This window comes from Podarcis liolepis (genome assembly GCF_965112155.1).
Source record: "Podarcis liolepis genome assembly, chromosome: 2".
Taxonomy (NCBI): Eukaryota; Metazoa; Chordata; class Lepidosauria; order Squamata; family Lacertidae; genus Podarcis; species Podarcis liolepis.
The window spans coordinates 120,094,904-120,112,902 of NC_139555.1; the positions used below are offsets into that span (position 1 = coordinate 120,094,904).

General features: G+C 46.0%; 1 protein-coding gene across 2 annotated transcripts; it reads left to right on the forward strand.

The window, feature by feature from the left end:
- Positions 1-66: 66 nt before the first annotated feature.
- On the forward strand, positions 67-16,363 carry LOC310701613 (putative zinc finger protein 75C; the record flags this gene model as incomplete). 2 transcript variants are annotated; one of them, XM_083492774.1, is made up of 5 exons in its annotated part: positions 67-232; positions 7,389-7,908; positions 10,589-10,712; positions 12,125-12,210; positions 13,706-16,363. In XM_083492774.1, 4 exons carry the CDS (start codon positions 7,471-7,473, stop codon positions 14,513-14,515), a joined length of 1,458 nt encoding a protein of 485 aa, XP_083348900.1. In that variant the 3' UTR covers positions 14,516-16,363. The 2 variants fall into 2 exon arrangements, with proteins under 2 accessions (XP_083348900.1, XP_083348901.1); XM_083492775.1 differs by lacking the exon at positions 67-232 and having other exon boundaries at positions 7,471-7,915; positions 10,608-10,712.
- Between the last annotated feature and the right edge of the window lie 1,636 nt (positions 16,364-17,999).

A 17,999-nucleotide genomic window follows, 5' to 3' on the forward strand; every position in this document is an offset into this window, starting at 1 on the left:
GCAGTCCCCCCCCCAGCCCCGTTTCCTCCCCGAGAATCTCCGTGCACCAAACCAGGCGCGCAACGCGTGTGTACACATACACACATACACACCACTTTTCCGGGCGCGGGAGGGGGAGAGGGGCTGCTGCGTTGAAAAGCATCCCGTGTTGCAGCGTCCTTGCTAGGAATCGCAGCCTCTTTCTGCTTTAACTCTTTCTGCATCTCTCTCTCCCTCTCACCCCTATTCACAGGTACGTAGTCGTGTTGGTCTGCGGTAGTCGAAACAAACAAACAAAAAATTCCTTCCAGTAGCACCTTGTTGTCGTGTCAGGCTCTTCATGACCCCATGGACCAGAGCACGCCAGGCACTCCTGTCTTCCACTGCCTCCCGCAGTTTGGTCAAACTCATGCTGGTAGCTTCAAGAACACTGTCCAACCATCTCGTCCTCTGTCGTCCCCTTCTCCTTGTGCCCTCCATCTTTCCCAACATCAGGGTCTTTTCCAGGGAGTCTTCTCTTCTCATGGGGTGGCCAAAGTATTGGAGCCTCAGCTTCAGGATCTGTCCTTCCAGTGAGCACTCAGGGCTGATTTCCTTAAGAAGGGATAGGTTATATATGTATATAAAAGATAAATGTTCATAACTGCATATATAAACCACATGTCTGAAACCCCACAGAAAAAGTCCTGAAACCATGTGGGGATGTAAATTTGTACAATTTTTGGTGCAAAGGGTATATAAAGGGACCACAGAAACCACTGAGTTAAAGCTGACCCAAAGTCCAGAGGTGGCATTATTGTCAATTTACGAGGGGGTGGAAGGTTCGCAGGCCATGAAGGGCTCGCTCACAAATTTATTGACAGCTGCACGAATTATTGTAGCTAGGAAGTGGAAGGGGCAAGCAGAATACAAAATGGAAGAATGGTATAAAGAGGTGTGGGACAGAGCTATTAACAATAAATTAACATGTGCCATTAAGGTAAGATGGAGAATATGCAGGAGAAATGATTCTGAGGCGGTATGGAGCCTGCTTGTAGAATTTGTACTGTTAAAATGGAAAAGGGTCAAAGAGGTGTTGAAATTTTGGGAGGTTGGATGGTTACAAATGGAATGGTCTCAGTGGTGGGGTGCACATTTTTATTCTTATTCATTTATGATTATTATTTTGTCAAAATATAATAATAATAATAATAATAATAATAATAATAATAATAATAATAACAACAACAACAACAACAACAACAACAACAACCATCATCACCACCAATCTGATCATGGGCAGGAATTCCCTTTGTGGAAGTCAGTATGCCAAATTCCCTGTAAGGATCATAGAATTGTAAAGTGGGAAATGACCCTGAGGGTCATCTAGTCCAACCCCCTTGTAATGCAGAAATCCTTTGCCCAACGTGGGGCTCGGACCCATGACTCTGAAATTAAGAGTCTCCTGCTCTTCCGAGGGTATAGTAATGCGTTACAGAATGAAATCAAAGATTCTTTGAGAGCTTTCCATTAGCTTTCCATCTTTGAGAGCTTTCCCTCTGTATTGGAAAAAAATATACAGTGGTGCCCCGCAAGACGAAATTAATTCGTTCCGCAATTTTTGTCGTCTAGCGAATTTTTCGTCTTGCGAAGCACGAAATCCCATAGGAATGCATTGAAAATCAATTAATGCGTTCCTATGGTCAAAAAAAGTCCAAACAAAGCCAAATTTGGTACAACAACAGTTTATTAACTGCTCTTTAAAGTCACACATACTGTAAAGAGCAGTTAAAAAATTTAAGGGAAAATAAATTAACTTTATAAACAAAACATGTCTTTGTTTTTAGTCAAAGAAAAAAAAGTCGCGAGACGTTTTCGTCTTGCGAAGCAAGCCCATACGGAAAATTCGTCTTGCGAGGCAAATCGCGAATGGAAAAACCTTTCGTCTAGCGAGTTTTTTGTCTTGCGAGGCATTCGTCTTGCGGGGCACCACTGTACAGTGGTACCTCAGGTTAAGCACTTAATTCGTTCCGGAGGTCCGTTCTTAACCTGAAACTGTTCTTAACCTGAAGCACCACTTTAGCTAATGGGGCCTCCTGCTGCTGCCGCTGCACCGCCGGAGCATGATTTCTGTTCTCATCCTGAAGCAAAGTTCTTAACCTGAGGTACTATTTCTGGGTTAGCGGAGTCTGTAACCTGAAGCGTATGTAACCCGAGGTACCACTGTACTGTCAAATTAACCGATGTGGTGGGGGAAACTGTCTAAATGCTTTGGGTGTGGAAAGAGCTTTCGTGTAAAATAACACCTTGTTCTCATCTAACAGCCCACACCGGGGAGAAACCATATAAATGCCTGGAGTGCGGAAAAACCTTCAACCACCAAAGAAACCTCACTTCCCATCATCGAATGCACACAGGGGAGAAACCCTACAAATGCTTGGAGTGTGGGAAGAGCTTTTGTGACAAGAGAACCTTAATAGACCATCAAGGAAACCACACAGGGGAGAAACCCTGTACATGCTTGGAGTGCGGGAAAAGATTTAACTGGAAGAGGAGCTTCACTGTCCATCAGAGAAATCACGCGGGAGGGAAACCCTACACATGCCCGGAGTGTGGAAAAATCTTCACGTGGAAGAAAAGCCTCACTATCCATCAGCGATTTCATACGGGGGAGAAGCCCTATAAATGCCTGCAGTGCGGGAAAAGCTTCACGCAGAAGGGGCACTTCACTGCTCATCAGAGATCTCACACCGGGGAGAAGCCCTGCAAATGCCTGCAGTGCGGGAAAAGCTTCACGCAGACAGCACACCTCACCACACATCAGAGATCCCACACCGGGATAAAGCCATATAGCTGCCCGGAGTGCGGGAAAAGCTTCAGTGCGAAGGCAACTCTCCGTTCCCATCAGAGATCCCACACGGGAGAGAAGCCCTATAAGTGCCCAGAGTGCGGGAAAAGCTACAGCGTCCTCTCGAACCTTCGAAGGCACGAAAGGATGCACTGCAGGGAGGAGCCGTACAAATGTTTTGAGTGCGGGAAGAGCTTCAGCGACGGGGCGAGTCTGGCTGACCACCAGGGACGTCACACGGGGCAGAAACCGTATCCGTGCCCAGAGTGTGGGAAAAGCTTCACGCAGAAGAAAAGTCTCGCTGTGCATCAAATGGGTCACGCGGCAGAAAAGCCATACAAATGCCAGCAATGTGAGAAAAGCTACAATTACAGGAAAAACCTCACCGACCACCAGCGACGTCATACGGGAGAATAACAGGAACACATGGAGCTTATGGGGAAAATGTTGTCATTGAAAGGCAAGCCTCACTGCACATCAGAGAACCCGCACAGGGTGGCTTAGGAGTCAACTAATAATAAATCCTAAATTTTTATTTATACCCTGCCCCTCCTGCTTCAGAAAACCGGGCTCAGGGCAGCTAGCAACAAATTTAAAACAATTGATGCAACAAAAAAACAGCATAAAATACAGTATAAAACGTGAATAACAATAAATTCAGAATTCAAAAATCAATTTAGGGGGGAAGTCCATCCAATAAACATTAGATGATCACCAGGGCTAGCTGGCTAAATTAGTCCTATTTGGACCAGCGAAGAGACCAGGGGAGAATTAGCTGTGGGATCCCAGAGCAGGTGATCTTCATAAAAAGGGGAGAGGGAGGGAAGGAAGGGGAATAAAAGATCAGGCTAAATTCAAATTGAAAGCCAGGTGGAATAGCTATGTCTTACAGGCCCCGCGGAAGGAAGTTAAATCCCGCAGGGCCCTGGTCTCAAGGGACAGAGCATTCCACCAGGTCGGAGCCATCACTGAGAAGGCCCTGGCCCTGGTGGAGGATAATCTGGCTTCCTTAGGACCTAGGAGCTGAGGCCCCTTTGCCCCCCCATGAAATATTTGAGGGGGCTGCCCCCCCCAAGTTGATGGGCATTGCCACTCAAATGTGTGTGTGCACTGTCTTGTGATCGATTATGTGGTGCGTAGCTTACCTGGGCCCCCTGAAGATTTTATTAGAGTTGACAAACAGCTGCAGTGTGGAAACATTCGAAGGCCAGGAGCGTAGAATGAATTTAAGCCCCCCCCCCCAATAATCCTTGGCTCTGTTTCCGAGTGACTGACTGTGGACGTACTGAATCTTAGTCCAGCTATCTAGAATGCTGAAGTGTGTGTTTTCAACTTTTTTTAGTTTATCACTAATTTTAATTATTTTAACATTTGTTTCAAAGGGGTTTTTTTTTTAACCGCTTTTCTCAATACAATCGTACCTCGGAAGTCAAATGGAATCTGTTCTGGAAGTCCGTTCAACTTCCAAAACGTTCGGGAGCCAAGGCGCAGTGTCCGATTGGCTGCAGGAAGCTCCTGCAGCCAATCGGAAGCTGTGGAAGCCCTGTCAGACGTTCAGGTTCCAAAGAACGTTCACAAACCGGAACAGTAACTTCCAGGTTTGCAGCCAAAACATTCGTCTCACAAGGCGTTCAGGATCCGAGGTACGACTGTAATGTTATAGCTTCATTCTTTTCTCTCTCTCCCCATTTTTTTTTTAATTTTCTGTTTTACAATTTAAAATACTCATTTAAACAGCCTTAAAATATCCATGACTTCCCTTCCTCTCTTTCTATGGTTCATTTTGCCTATCATAAATCCCTGCATATTTTACAAAAACTAAACCATTCAGTATTCCATTATTGCATCCATCAAAACTTACACTATTGAATTTATCTTAATGCTGCCAACATTTTCAAGTGTACACAATTCCCCGCCCCCCATACATTCAATAAACATTTTACAATCTTCTCTAAACATATGTTCTTCTTGTTCTCTTATTCTAGATGCTAAGTCTGAAAGCTGCACGTATTCTTTCAGCTTAAGTTGTCACTCTTCTTTGATTGGAACCTCGCTCATTTTCCATTTTTCGGCTAATGAAACACGGGCCGTAGTAGTAGCATACATAAATAACCTTTTTTGACACCTGGGAATTTCCATCTGAAATTCTTTCACTCTTTTACAGTCAAGCGGTATATAAATTTTATGAAACAAAAAATAAACTTGCTGAAACTGAGCTAGTTCTTTCTGTGAGCCCCAGTGTCAGCATTCTTGATTGTAAATGTTTTAGGGCAGAGACCCTTTTTCTTTTCTCTCTCTCTCTCTCTCTCTCTCTCTTTTAAACTGCCCCAGAGATAGGGCTGCTGTGGCCCTTCAGGTCTTTTGGAATGTATTTATAAACGACTTGGATAAGGGAATTGAGGGGGTGCTCATCAAATTTGCAGATGACACCAAATTGGGAGGGGTAGCTAATCTACTGCGAGGGTAGTATTATACTGTGTGTGTGTGTGTGTGTGTGTGTGTGTGTGTCTGTCTTCCACTGCCTCCCGCAGTTTGGTCAAACTCATGCTGGTATCTTCGAGAACACTGTCCAACCATCTCGTCCTCTGTCCTCCCCTTCTCCTTGTGCCCTCCATCTTTCCCAACATCAGGGTCTTTTCCAGGGAGTCTTCTCTTCTCATGAGGGGGCCAAAGTCTTGGAGCCTCAGCTTCAGGATCTGTCCTTCCAGTGAGCACTCAGGGCTGATTTCCTTCAGAATGGAGAGGTTTGATCTTCTTGCAGTCCATGGGACTCTCAAGAGTCTCCTCCAGCACCAGAATTCAAAAGCATCCATTCTTCGGCGATCAGCCTTCTTTATGGTCCAGCTCTCACTTCCATACATCACTACTGGGAAAACCATAGCTTTAACTATACGGACCTTTGTTGGCAAGGTGATGTCTCTGGCTTTTTAAGATGCTGTCTAGGTTTGTCATTGCTTTTCTCCCAAGAAGCAGGCGTCTTTTAATTTCGTGGCTACAAAGGGTTAAATGCACCGATGCTTGTAGGCAGCATCCTAGAGAGGAAGGAAGTAGGCGGGAGGAGGCTCTTGGTCCTCCGAGAGCGGAGGCCCCGCCCCCTCCAGCCTGGCCGCTCGCTCCTTGGAGACTGGTGCGCAGGGAAGATGCAAAGGAGCTGTTTGCTGCTGCTCATTGCTTCGAGCCGGGATAAAGTTTTCCCAGCGCAGTGGAAAGAGTTCCCCTTGGTGTTTCCAGCTTCAGGAGGGGGTCTGGTGAGCCCCCTCCCCATTTTTCCCCATGCAGAGGCGCAGTGGAGGCTAGAAAGTGGGGAGGGGGCGGGTCGGAAGACCCCTCAGAAGGTTGACTTGGGGAGAAAGGGCTTAAAAGCTGCCTTGCACTGAGACAGACCAATGGGGCCACCTAATATTGTCGACACTGGCTGGCAGCAGCTCTCCAGGGTTTCAGGCGGGGGGCGGGGATTGGCATAGAATCATAGAATTGCAGAGTTGGGGGGAAGGAAATGCGTTCTCCCCATATTTAGTTCCCCGCTTGATTTATCCAGCTGCCCCATAGCAGAAGTACTGTAGGAAGGCAGTGCGGTGTAGTGGTGAGAGCAGAGCTTTCTAAATTGTGTCACTCGGCTGCAGTAGGTAGATGTGTCTTGCGAACGCTTCTCACGTTCCTCCTGGGGCTGGAAAGGGTTTCATTTAACCTCTGGTTTGCTAGTAAAACTGAAGCAACATGTCGCGAAATGATACATGTCTTAAAAAGTGTGTGTCTGACATGAAAAGTTTGGAATGCTCTGGGTTAGCGTGTCAGACCAGGATAAGGGTTCAACCCCCCCCCCCCACTCCATCACTGGGTGACCTTTGGCAGCCTCACAGGGTCATTGCAGGGATTAACTGAGGAGAGGGGCAAACCATATGCCCCTTGGAGAAAAAGTCGGAATATAAATGCAGTAAATGAGATCTCCTGCTGACCTGCATAAGAAAGATGGTGTGGCCAGCCAGATGGAGATGTCAGTTGCCAACCATGGCATCCAGAGATCTCCACGTGGCCGAAAAGTGTCCAGGGGGTTTCTAGCACTGAGGTGGGGGTAGGAAGACATTCCCACAAGGGGAGCGAAGGCACCCTTGGCTAAGAGCAGGGCCAGGGATGTGGGGAAGAAAAGGCAGGGGAGTGCCTGTGAGGAGGGGCTGAGGGAAATCATATTTCCAATAATATTTGTTGAAGACTGGTAAGACAGAAAGCAGGGCTGCCAGACAGTAAGTGGATCCACAACCAATTACAGGCAGATAATTCTAGTTGCGTCCCCATTTGATACCATTTTAAACGGCCACAGCTTCCCCCAGAGGATTCTGGGAGCTGACGTCTGTTAAGGGCTCTGGGAGCTCTTGGGAGATCCCCTATTTCCTCACAGAGCTGCAATTCCCAGAATTCACTGGGAAGGGGGTTGATTCCTGCATTTGCAGGGGGTTGGGCTAGATGACCCTCAGGGTCCCTTCCAGCCCTACACCTATGAATTTTAAGCCCCTCTGGGAGCTGTAGCTTTGTATATAATATAGCAAGAGTTTTCCCCTCACAGACCATCTCTTTCACTTTGCAGGGCTTGGCTTCCTCCCCACCACCACCACATGCGTGGCCAATCTTTGCTGTGAGACTGACTATAGCAGAAGCGACCTTCAGCCATGTTGGAGCAGGAGCCGAAGTTGCGGGAGCAGGGAGCAACGGGCCCTGAAGCAGGAAGGAGCACCGACACCGTCGGATGTGGGCGCAGCGGGGACTTCTGGGACGGAAAGGTGCGGAAGGTCATAATCAAGGAGGAGACCCTCTGCTCAGATGTGCCATGCCAGCACTTCAGGGGGTTCTGCTACCAGGAGGCTGAGGGACCCCGGGAAGCCTGCATCCAACTCCACCATCTTTGCCGCGAGTGGCTTAAGCCAGAGAGACACACCAAGGCTCAGATGCTGGACTTGGTGGTCCTGGAGCAGTTCCTGGCTGTCCTCCCCCCGGAGATGGAGAACTGGGTGAGGAGATGCAGAGCGGAGACCAGTTCCCAGGCGGTGGCCTTGGCTGAAGGTTTCCTCCTCAGCCACCAAGAGGATGTGAAGCAGGAACGGCAGCAGGTGAGGTGTTCATACCCATGGGGTCCCAATTCAGGTTTGACCGGCTCCAGACCACCAGCCTTGGAATCTGGAACCCGGCCTTGGTCCAATTCTGCAGCCCTTGTTCCTCTGGGATAAACCATAATCTCCAGATTCCCAGGTGTCATTTTTCTTAAAGTAAATTCCTAGCGTTTTAAGAAACTGAGGCAAAAACATAAACACAATTCTTCCATTTTTTGGGTGAGAAATTAGCCCGCTTCAGCCGTAACGGCGTTTTCCTTTGACTGCCCCACACTGGGGAAAATCTGCCCCAGAAAAATTTTAATGGACACGTTTGTGTGTGTGTGTGTGAGAGAGAGAGAGAGACAGAGACCGAGAGAAAAACAGAAAGAGAGAAGAGAGCAGAAGAGATGGATTTCGGGCGGGGGGGGGGAAGGATGAATATGTGAATCGTGAGAGGTTTTTGTGTGAGAGACCATGAGTATGGTGTGGTCACCTTGTAAAAAGGTAAAAGGTAAAGGACCCCTGGACAGTTAAGTCCAGTCAAAGGTAAGTGGTCTAAACCACTGAGCCTCAGATATGATATATTACCATACCATGCATATCTATGGTATGATAAGGTTAAAGCCCATAAGGCATTTAAAGGTCATATCATTAGGAAGGCATTGTTTAATGTTTGGGCAAGATATAAGGACCTATTGGAAAATAAAACACCAAGGTGGCTGTCACCAATGGAAGCAAAAGCCTTGAAAAAGCTCAATATGGAGACTAAATGGCCGACATATTCTGAAATTTTGGAACAAGAAGGAGATAAACTGAAATTGCAAAGTTTTGAAAAATTAAAAAACAAGGTGAGAGATTGGCTCCATTATTATCAGATAATGGAGACATATAATTTGGACAAGAAAATTGGCTTCCAGGTGGAAAAGTCAAAATTAGAAACAGAGTTATTAGAACCTAAAACCAAGAATCTGTCAAGAATGTATAATCTGCTGTTGAAATGGAATACTCAGGATGAAACGGTGAAATCTGTTATGATTAAATGGGCACAGGATGTTGGACATAATATCATGTTTGCTGACTGGGAACAGTTATGGACCACAGGTATAAAATTTACGGCATGTAATGCCTTAAGAGAGAATATTATGAAAATGATATATAGGTGGTACATGACCCCAGTCAAGCTTGTAAAAATTTATCATTTGCCCGATAATAAATGTTGGAAGTGTAAAGAAGTTGAAGGTACATTCTTTCACCAATGGTTGACGTGCCCAAAGATTAAGGCTTTCTGGGAAATGATATATAATGAACTTAAAAAGGTATTTAGATTCCTGAAGAAACCAGAGGCCTTTCTCTTGGGCATCGTTGGCCAATTGGTGCAAAAGAAGGATAGAACTTTTTTATGTATGCTACAACAGCAGCAAGAATACTTATCGCAAAGTATTGGAAAACACAAGAACTGCCCACCTTGGAAGAATGGCAGATGAAAGTGATTGACTATATGGAACTGGCAGAAATGACTGGCAGAATTCGAGACCAGGGGGAAGAGACGGTGAAAGAAGATTGGAAGAAATTTAAGGACTATCTACAGAAATATTGTAAAATTAATGAATGTTAGAATGATGTTGGATTGAGGTTGTGGTTTCTAGCTGTAAAGGTTAAAAGAGTATGGGGGGAAAAATGGATTTTTCTAAATAGATTAAAATTTAAGGTTATCAGAAATATACATTCAGATTAATGACTAGGGTGTAAGAAGGAGGGAAAGAAATTGCTGAACGAAATAAATTTGAATTGGAATACAAAAAAGGGAGGTATGAGGAGGTCCGGGAAATAAGTTAATGAAAGACAAGTGACAAAAAGTTGGAATTGTTTTTAACTGTTTTTTATTTTTGTATTTTTTCTTTTTCTTTTTCATTTTGTAATAATATGAAAATTTCAATAAATATTTATATATATAAAAAAGAAACCACCCAGACTGTCACCATAAAAATAAATAAATAAATAAACCACTGAGCCTCTTGGGCTTGCCGATCGGAAGCACGGCAGTTCAGTTCCGCCGACGGGGTGAGCTCCCGTTACTCTGTCCCCAGCTCCTTCCAACCTAGCAGTTCGAAAGCATGCCAGTACAAGTAGATAAATAGGAGCCACTGCATCAAGAAGGTTAGCGGTGTTTCTCTGCGCTCTGGCTTCCGTCACGGTGTTTCATTGCTCCCGGTATGCCCCACGGAGGACCTTAAGGTCCATAAATAGCAACACCCTAGAGGTCCCGGGCCCTAAGGAAGTCAGATTAGCCGCAACCAGAGCCAGGGCCTTTTCAACATGGGCTCCGGCCTGGTGGAACGCTCTGCCTCATGAGACCAGGGCCCTGTGGGATCTGATTTCTTTCCGCAGGGCTGCCTGGCCTTTGGCTTGAAATCAATTTGATTCCCTTCCCCTCTTTCTTTTTTCCTTTCTCCTCCTATGATGGAACTCCTATTTGTGGACTTTTTTCTGGCCATGGGGGACCAGTCTGGATAGTTGGCCTTGGTGAAGACTTGACGTTTTCATCCCCAAAAAACGTTTTTGATTTGAGTTTCCATTGAAATGAGGCTGCATGTTAATGTTTTAAAGTTGTATTTTAATCTTGTTTTTTAAGTTGTATTTCAACCAATTTGTTTTTATATTGGTTGTTATAAGACCCTACCCGGTCTTTGTATTTCAGGGCCTGTTTGCAGAAGAAGCCACTGACTTCTCCGAGGTACAGAATGCGGCCCCAGTGGACTCTCGGCAGAGGCTTCTGTCCAAGCTGATTAAGCAGGAGGAGGACGAAGACGCCACTTTGCGGAGTAAGGGCTAACAGGATAAAATATCAGCTTGGTCTCCCTCTCGCCACAACGGCTCCATGCTCTCGCTCCACAATCTGAGGCAGTACATTCCACTGAATAACAATTGTTGGGGATCGCAAGCGGAGAGGATGCTGTTGTGCTTCGTTTCTGCTTGCGGGGGCGCTTCCTGTAGGTATCCGGTTAGCCACCTTGAGAACAGGATTTTGGGCCAGGCAAGACCAACACATTTCACTAGACACATGTTAGTAATTTGTTGTTGTTGTTGTTTTTAAAATAGTTTTTATTTGATTTTACAAGTTAAGAAAATAATAACAATACAACCATACATATCCACATTTACAGGTTCCTCCAAATCTCCAGACTTTCCAACTCCCCTTCATTGATCCTTTTCTACTGCATCTTTACCAATAATCTATATTTTATATAATTCCATTGTCTCCCTAGTACTTGCTACACTACAGGTGTTATTACAATCCTGCTAATGTTTTCATCTGCTTACAGTGGTCTCCAAGATACAGTGGTGCCCCGCAAGACGAACGCCTCGCGAGACGAAAAACTCGCAAGACGGAAGGTTTTTTCGTTTTCGAGTTGCTTCGCAAGATGAATTTCCCTATGGGCTTGCTTCGCAAAATGAAGCTTGCCCCCGCACCCCGGACCTCTTTTGAAGCAAGGGGCGGTGGGGAGAAGATCGCTTCTCCCCGTTGCCAGCCCCACAATCTCCGGGGACAGAGGGGAAGGCGCGCACACGCCTTCCCCTCTGTCCCTGGACCCCTTTTGAACCAAGGGGCGGCAACAGGGAGAAGCGATCTTCTCCCCTCCGCCCCTTGCTTCAAAAGAGGGGACAGAGGGGAAGACGGTCTCCATAGGAACGCATTGATTGATTTTCTATGCATTCCTATGGGAAACCGTGCTTCGCAAGACGAAAAACTCGCAAGAAGAAAAAACTTGCGGAACGAATTAATTTTGTCTTGCGAGGCACCACTGTAACTTAATCAATGTTCCCAATTCTTTTTTAAAGTTTTGGTCTTCTTGGTTTCTGAGCTTTCCAGTCAGTTTTGCCATTTCAGCCCAGTCCAACAGTTTAATGTGCCATTCTTCTCTGGTAGGGACTTTATCATTTCCATCTCTGGGCTAATAGCATCCGTGCGGCTGTCGTTGCATACATAAAAAAGTCTTTTCTGCTCCCTTGGAATATCAGCACCTATAATTCCTAATTAAAAAAAACTTCTGGGTTTTAAAAAAAAATTAATTTGAACATTTGTTTTATCTCATTATATATCATTTCCCAGAATGTTTTTAGTACCTTACAAGACTACCACATATGATAAAAGTTGCCTTCTTTTTCTTTACATTTCCAACAGCTATTTGTTAGTAATTTCTTGATCATCCTTATATCTTTGTACCCCACATAGGAGATGTGCCAAGTATGCCAGTTATATGTTCTACCTCATCTCTCCCTTCCGGTCCAATGGAAGTGGTTTCTGGGCAACCGGATCAGGTAAGAGGCGGGATCTCTGGAGTGACAGCCCTGGGATTCTCTGACTTCCTCTGCCTGCTGCCCATCTCCCTCTTCCTGAAAGAATCTCTTTCCCTTTCCATCAGTCAGAGTTGCCCACTGCAAGGCCACTCCCTAAAGGCCCAATTCCCCCATTATTCCCCTGGAGGAATCAGCTGTTGGACCACGCTTAGCAGTGGGAGAACTGTCAAGGGACACATACAAAGAGTTAATGCTTTGCTTATTGTTTTATTTATTAAATTTATATACAGCCCTGCATCTGAAGTTCTCTGGGCGGTTCGCAAGAGAAAACTTTCTTATCTATTTAGAGCTGCCTTGTATCTTTGTACTTTTGTTCTTCCAGGCTGCGACACCGCATCGTTTAAAACTTTTGATTATTTCCCCCCTGTTCTAACATTTGCCCTTTTGTTGTTGTTGTTAATAAAATAAAAGTTATTACAAATCATTTGAAAAAAGAAACTGGAAAAACCTCGCACCAAAGCCTGGTTCATGCTAACCATACTTTAGAAAGAAAGCTATGATTCGATACAGGCTAACCATTGTCTAGAGCAGTGGTTCCCAACCTTTTTTTTTGACCATGCCCCACCTAAGCATCCTTAAAATCCTGATCCGCCCTCCCTGTGCCATATAATTCTTATTACAGTGGTACCTCAGGTTAAGAACTTAATTCGTTCTGGAGGTCCATTCTTAACCTGAAACTGTTCTTAACCTGAAGCACCACTTTGGCTAATGGGGCCTCCTGCTGCCGCCGTGTGATTTCTGTTCTCATCCTGAAGCAAAATTCTTAACCCGAGGTACTATTTCTGGGTTAGCGGAGTCTGTAACCTGAAGCGTCTGTAACCCGAGGTACCACTCCTCTTCATGTGGAGGAAGGCTAAAAGCCCATTAACTGTTAATAACTCATTCTCAAATTGCCCCCCTTAAAAATCAAATCGCCCCCCCCCCCGTGGGAGGTGTGCCCCACATTGGGAACCACAGGTCTAGAGAGTTGCTGTTGCATTTGTTGGGATACTGCCAGGGAGTTAAAGTCCATCATGGCCCCCAAGCCGGCTGCCGGACGATCCATCGATCTCCCGTAGTCACGCAGTATGAGCTTTTAGCGACACGAGTTTCCTGGAAATACCTTGCCACATTCCAGGGCTCATGCACACTCTTATCAGCAGATAATGCACAGCAAAAAGCCGCACCCAGGAGAGCATTATTTACAGACTTTATTCAGCGTTGATCAGAACAAAGAAAGACATGACTGTTCTGCGTCAGTGTCTCCGACAGAGTGAGAAATCGAAAGCAATAGCAAACATAAACATCCTGTGAACAGGACATGCGCAGACTCTGTGACTCACAAAGCCTGCTCCCTTTTAAGGTGGAACGGAAATAGCCCAACAGCATTAACTGTTAAGAGAATAAGAACTGTTGCATTCTCTCTCTCTCTCTCTCTCTCTCTCTCTCTCTCTCTCTCTCCCTTTCTTCCTTCCAGGTTTCTTTTGAGGAAGTGCCTGTACATTTCACCGAAAAGGAGCGTGCCCTGCTTCATCCAGGCAAAATCACCGTGCACCGCAAAGAATCCATGCCTGAGGATTCTGAGGTTGTGGCCTCTCAGCCTAAGTGCCCGAAAATCTCCAGCGGGAAGAGGACTTTAACCGACCACCACCAAGGAAATCACGCGGGGAAGAAACCGTACACCTGCCTGGAGTGCGGGAAAAGCTTCACGCGCAAGAGGAGCCTCACTATCCATCAGAGAAATCACACGGGGGAAAAGCTGTACAACTGCTTGGAGTGCGGAAAGGGCTTCACGCAGAAGGGGCACTTCATTACACACCAGAGATCTCACACGGGGGAGAAGCCCTTCCAATGCTTGGAGTGCGGGAAAAGCTTCGCGCAGAAGGGGCACTTCACGGCCCATCGAAGATCCCACACAGGGGAAAAGCCGTACACGTGCCCCGAGTGCGGGAAGAGCTTCACGCAGACGACGCACCTCTCCACACACCTGAGATCTCACACGGGGGTAAAACCGTACACTTGCTTGGAGTGCGGGAAAAGCTTCAGCGTCAAGGCGACGCTTCGATCCCACCAGAGATCTCACACGGGAGAGAAGCCCTACAAATGCCCGGCGTGCGGAAAAAGCTTCAGCATGCTGGCGAACCTTAGGAGACACGAGAGAATCCATGCCGGGGTGAAGCCGTACCAATGCTTTGAGTGCGGGAGGAGCTTCTGTAAGAAGGCCAGCCTAACTGACCATCAAGTAAGTCACACAAAGGAAGAACAAGTGGTGTACAAATTCTTTTAAATAAAACGAAACCTCCACGCCCAGAGGGGAGAGCTTTGCACAGAAGAAAACCCTTGCCGTACGTCAGATGAGTCGCACAAGGGGGAAAGCCACATAAATGCCGGCTGTTTGGGGAAAGTACAAATAATTACAGGAAGTGCACTGCTCCTCATTGATGAATCAACACAATGTAGAAAGCGCACAAATGCACAGAGTGTGGAAAAAGCTTTCCTTGGAAGACGAGCCTCACTGCACATCAGAGAATCCACCTTAGAAAGTCAAGAGGGTAGAATGACCTTCAGGTCTAATAGGGCCCTTGGCTCAGTTTCCAAACAGCTGATGGGGTGAATGAACTGACAATATGGGGGATATTATTGGTGGGAGTTAGGAATGTAAGAAGAGATTACTGGATCAAGCTAATGGCCCCTCTAATCTAGCTTCCCATTCTCATGGTCGCCAACTAGATGCCTTGGAGAAACCATTAAGCAGGATTCGAACACAAGAGCACTCTCCCCTCCTATGGCCTGTAGCAACTGGCATTCAGAGGCATTCCAGGCTCAGTTCAAAGTGTGGCCGTTGACCTTTTGAAAGGCCGAACAGCCTAGGAAACAGAGTATTGCCTCCGTGCCCACAAATGTCATGACACTTTGGGCACAAGCATGAAACATACAAGTCGATTCCTGTCACGGCGGGTGTTGGGACCGGGTCATCAATAGCTCACTAGGTTTCAGTGAAGTTAAACAGAAACAAAACAGTCCAGGACTAGTGAGCCACAGCTGCTCTTCCTGGTAGATCTTGACCCAAGGAGGCCGTTGCAAGGACTGAAGGTTTCTTCCAAGCAATCGGAGACTGCGCCAGCAAGCAGCCTGCCTTTGCTCCTCCCGTTTCATACCTCTTCTGGTTCTGGGAGTCAGGGGAGCCTGTCGCAGCAGGAGGGAGAGACTCCCTGGCTTCCTCACTAGCCACACTCATCTCTCCCTCTTCTCCAGCCTCCGCTTCTGCCTCTGATTCTGGGCTTCTCTCTGCCACAGATTCTCCCCGCTCACTAAGCCCTGTTACCTCTTCTGGTTCCTCTCCCCATTCCTCTGCGTCCAACCAGCCCATGACATTCCTCAACCAAGAGAACTTGTAGCTCATTATTGAATTACTAAATACTAACTCGTTTTTGCCTTATTTCCCCTTTGGTATGTGAATAATAATTAGCGAATCCGAACATTCCTCTCTCTCTCCCCCTGATCTTTTTTTTAATAATCTTTTTTATTGATTTTCAAAGATATAAACACACAACATAAAACAGTACAAAATCCAAATATCGAGATTGCTGTGAATCTCCTGACTTCTCCTCATCCGATGGGTCCTTTTAATTCTATTTTCAGCTGCATATCAGTACTTCTCCAATTTTTCATCTTCCTAAGTTATCTATACGTTCTGTTACATTACAAGTGTATTCAGAATCCTGCTAACGTTTTGACCAGTTTACGATTTTGCATATACATTATACGAATTTCTCATTCTTTTTTAAATTTATTGTCTTTTTGATTCCTGAGCGTCCCAGTTAATTTTGCCATTTTGGCCTAGTCCATCAACTTGATTTGCCATTCTTCTCTGGTCAGGGCTGTCTCTTCCTTCTCTCCCTCCGATCTTTTCTTTCTGCTTTCTGTTCCGTAACTTTATATGCAAGGTGGTGGTTTTTTAAGTTTTTATGATGGTGTTTTAATGGTGGGTCTTTTGGGGCGGTTGTCATTGTTATTGTTGTTTGGTAAGTTGTATCACTGTATGTTTGTATAGTTCTTTTGAATATGCTTGTAAGCAACACTGGAATTGGGAGCTGGGGGATAAATGTCCTGAATAAACAGAACTTCCATCCTTCGTTGATTCTCCAAACTGACACTCCCCGCCCCTGCTGTAAACAAAAAATTGCCCTTTTCTCTAATGGGGTATCCAAGAGCCCATATAGAGTCCTTACATAGGTTCCCTATTGGTAGGAGAAAATAACAGAGGCCAACCAGAGAATATTGAGAAGCAAAGCAGCTAGTAAGCTTGATCTTTATTGATCTGTTGCAACAGGGTGCTCCCCTCACACGCAGGAGAGAGGAGGAACCCCGAAAAATGGTGCGCAAGGCCTTATAAAGACTTTTGAAATTGCCACCCTGTAGATCAAGACCACCCCCAGAAACATCATACACACATCACAGAAGGGGTGTAACCTAAGACCACCCCTCAGATACATCATACCTACATCACAAAAAGGTGGTCTAAACAGAAATTTAAATGTTGTTTTTCTCCTGTCCTTGTTTATCTCCTGTCTGGCAGGTTACTTGATTGGATTGCCTGGGGAGCCTGGCCATTCTTTTGTAGTGATAAATACTTAGTTCCTGGGCCAGGTCACAGGCTCACACCCTATTCAAACACAGACATACCCTTAAGACGGGATTTGTGAAGGAAAAGACAACGGGGAGGCTTTTCCACTTTGACCTTGCAGAGAAAATATTTGCTCAGTTTAGGAATCAAAATGGCTTCAGGTCGGTCTTCCTGTGCTGATCTATGTACGTGCGGTTATGAACATTACCATATATCAAAGACCTCAAAATTCCTATCACACCCCCAACCTAAGCATCTGAACTTGGAACATAAGAAGTTGTCCGATTGTTAGTTCATTGAGCTCAGTATTGTCTGCTCTGACCGACAGCATCTCTCCAGAGTTTCAGACAAGGGACTTCAAAACTCCTGATCGGCTGACGTCAGGTGATTGACAGGCAGGCAACTCTGCTCCCCCTCTGAATTTTTGCCTGTCTTGGTGCTGGGCTCTGATAAGGATTTTGGACCCTCTGGCAAAAATGGGTTCCCAACCCTTGGTTCAGAACCGTTTCTCTGTCGCTGTGATCAAACACCTGCCTACCCAGCTATACTTTCACAGGTGGCCTTGAGAAAACCTTTCCACAAAACCTCCGGAGGACCCCAGCTGAACAGAGGGCTGTCTTGGGTGCGAGATCAGCTTGCCTGAGTTTTCGAAAGAGGTGCACAGAGGCAGCTGACCAGATGCTCGTCTGGATTGGTAGAACCCACGTTCCAGTGGGGGACACGACTCAGAAGGCAGTGTGGCACAGTAGTTAGAGCTGGGAGGGGAGTCCTCAAGCACAGAGCCCTCAAATCCCCACCCAGCTCCCTTGGTTCCTACAAAAGCTTCCTGCCCATCTTAGCACTCTCCGTGAAAACATTTTATTATCAATACCACCACCACCCCGGACATCCAGAAGACCAATGAAGAAAGCGGGGGGGGGGGGGTTAGATACTGACCAAGTGAAAAAAGGAAATCTTTGTATAATACCAGGGCCCCCAAATACTGTGGGGCCGCTGCCCCCTTGGTTTCTTAAATTCATCCCCAGTGCCCCATACCATATAAAAAGAATTATTCAGAATACTGGCAATAAGGAAGATGATACAGCTGTACCTTGGTTTTCGAACAGCTTAGTTCTCAAACGTTTTGGCTCCCGAACGCCGCAAA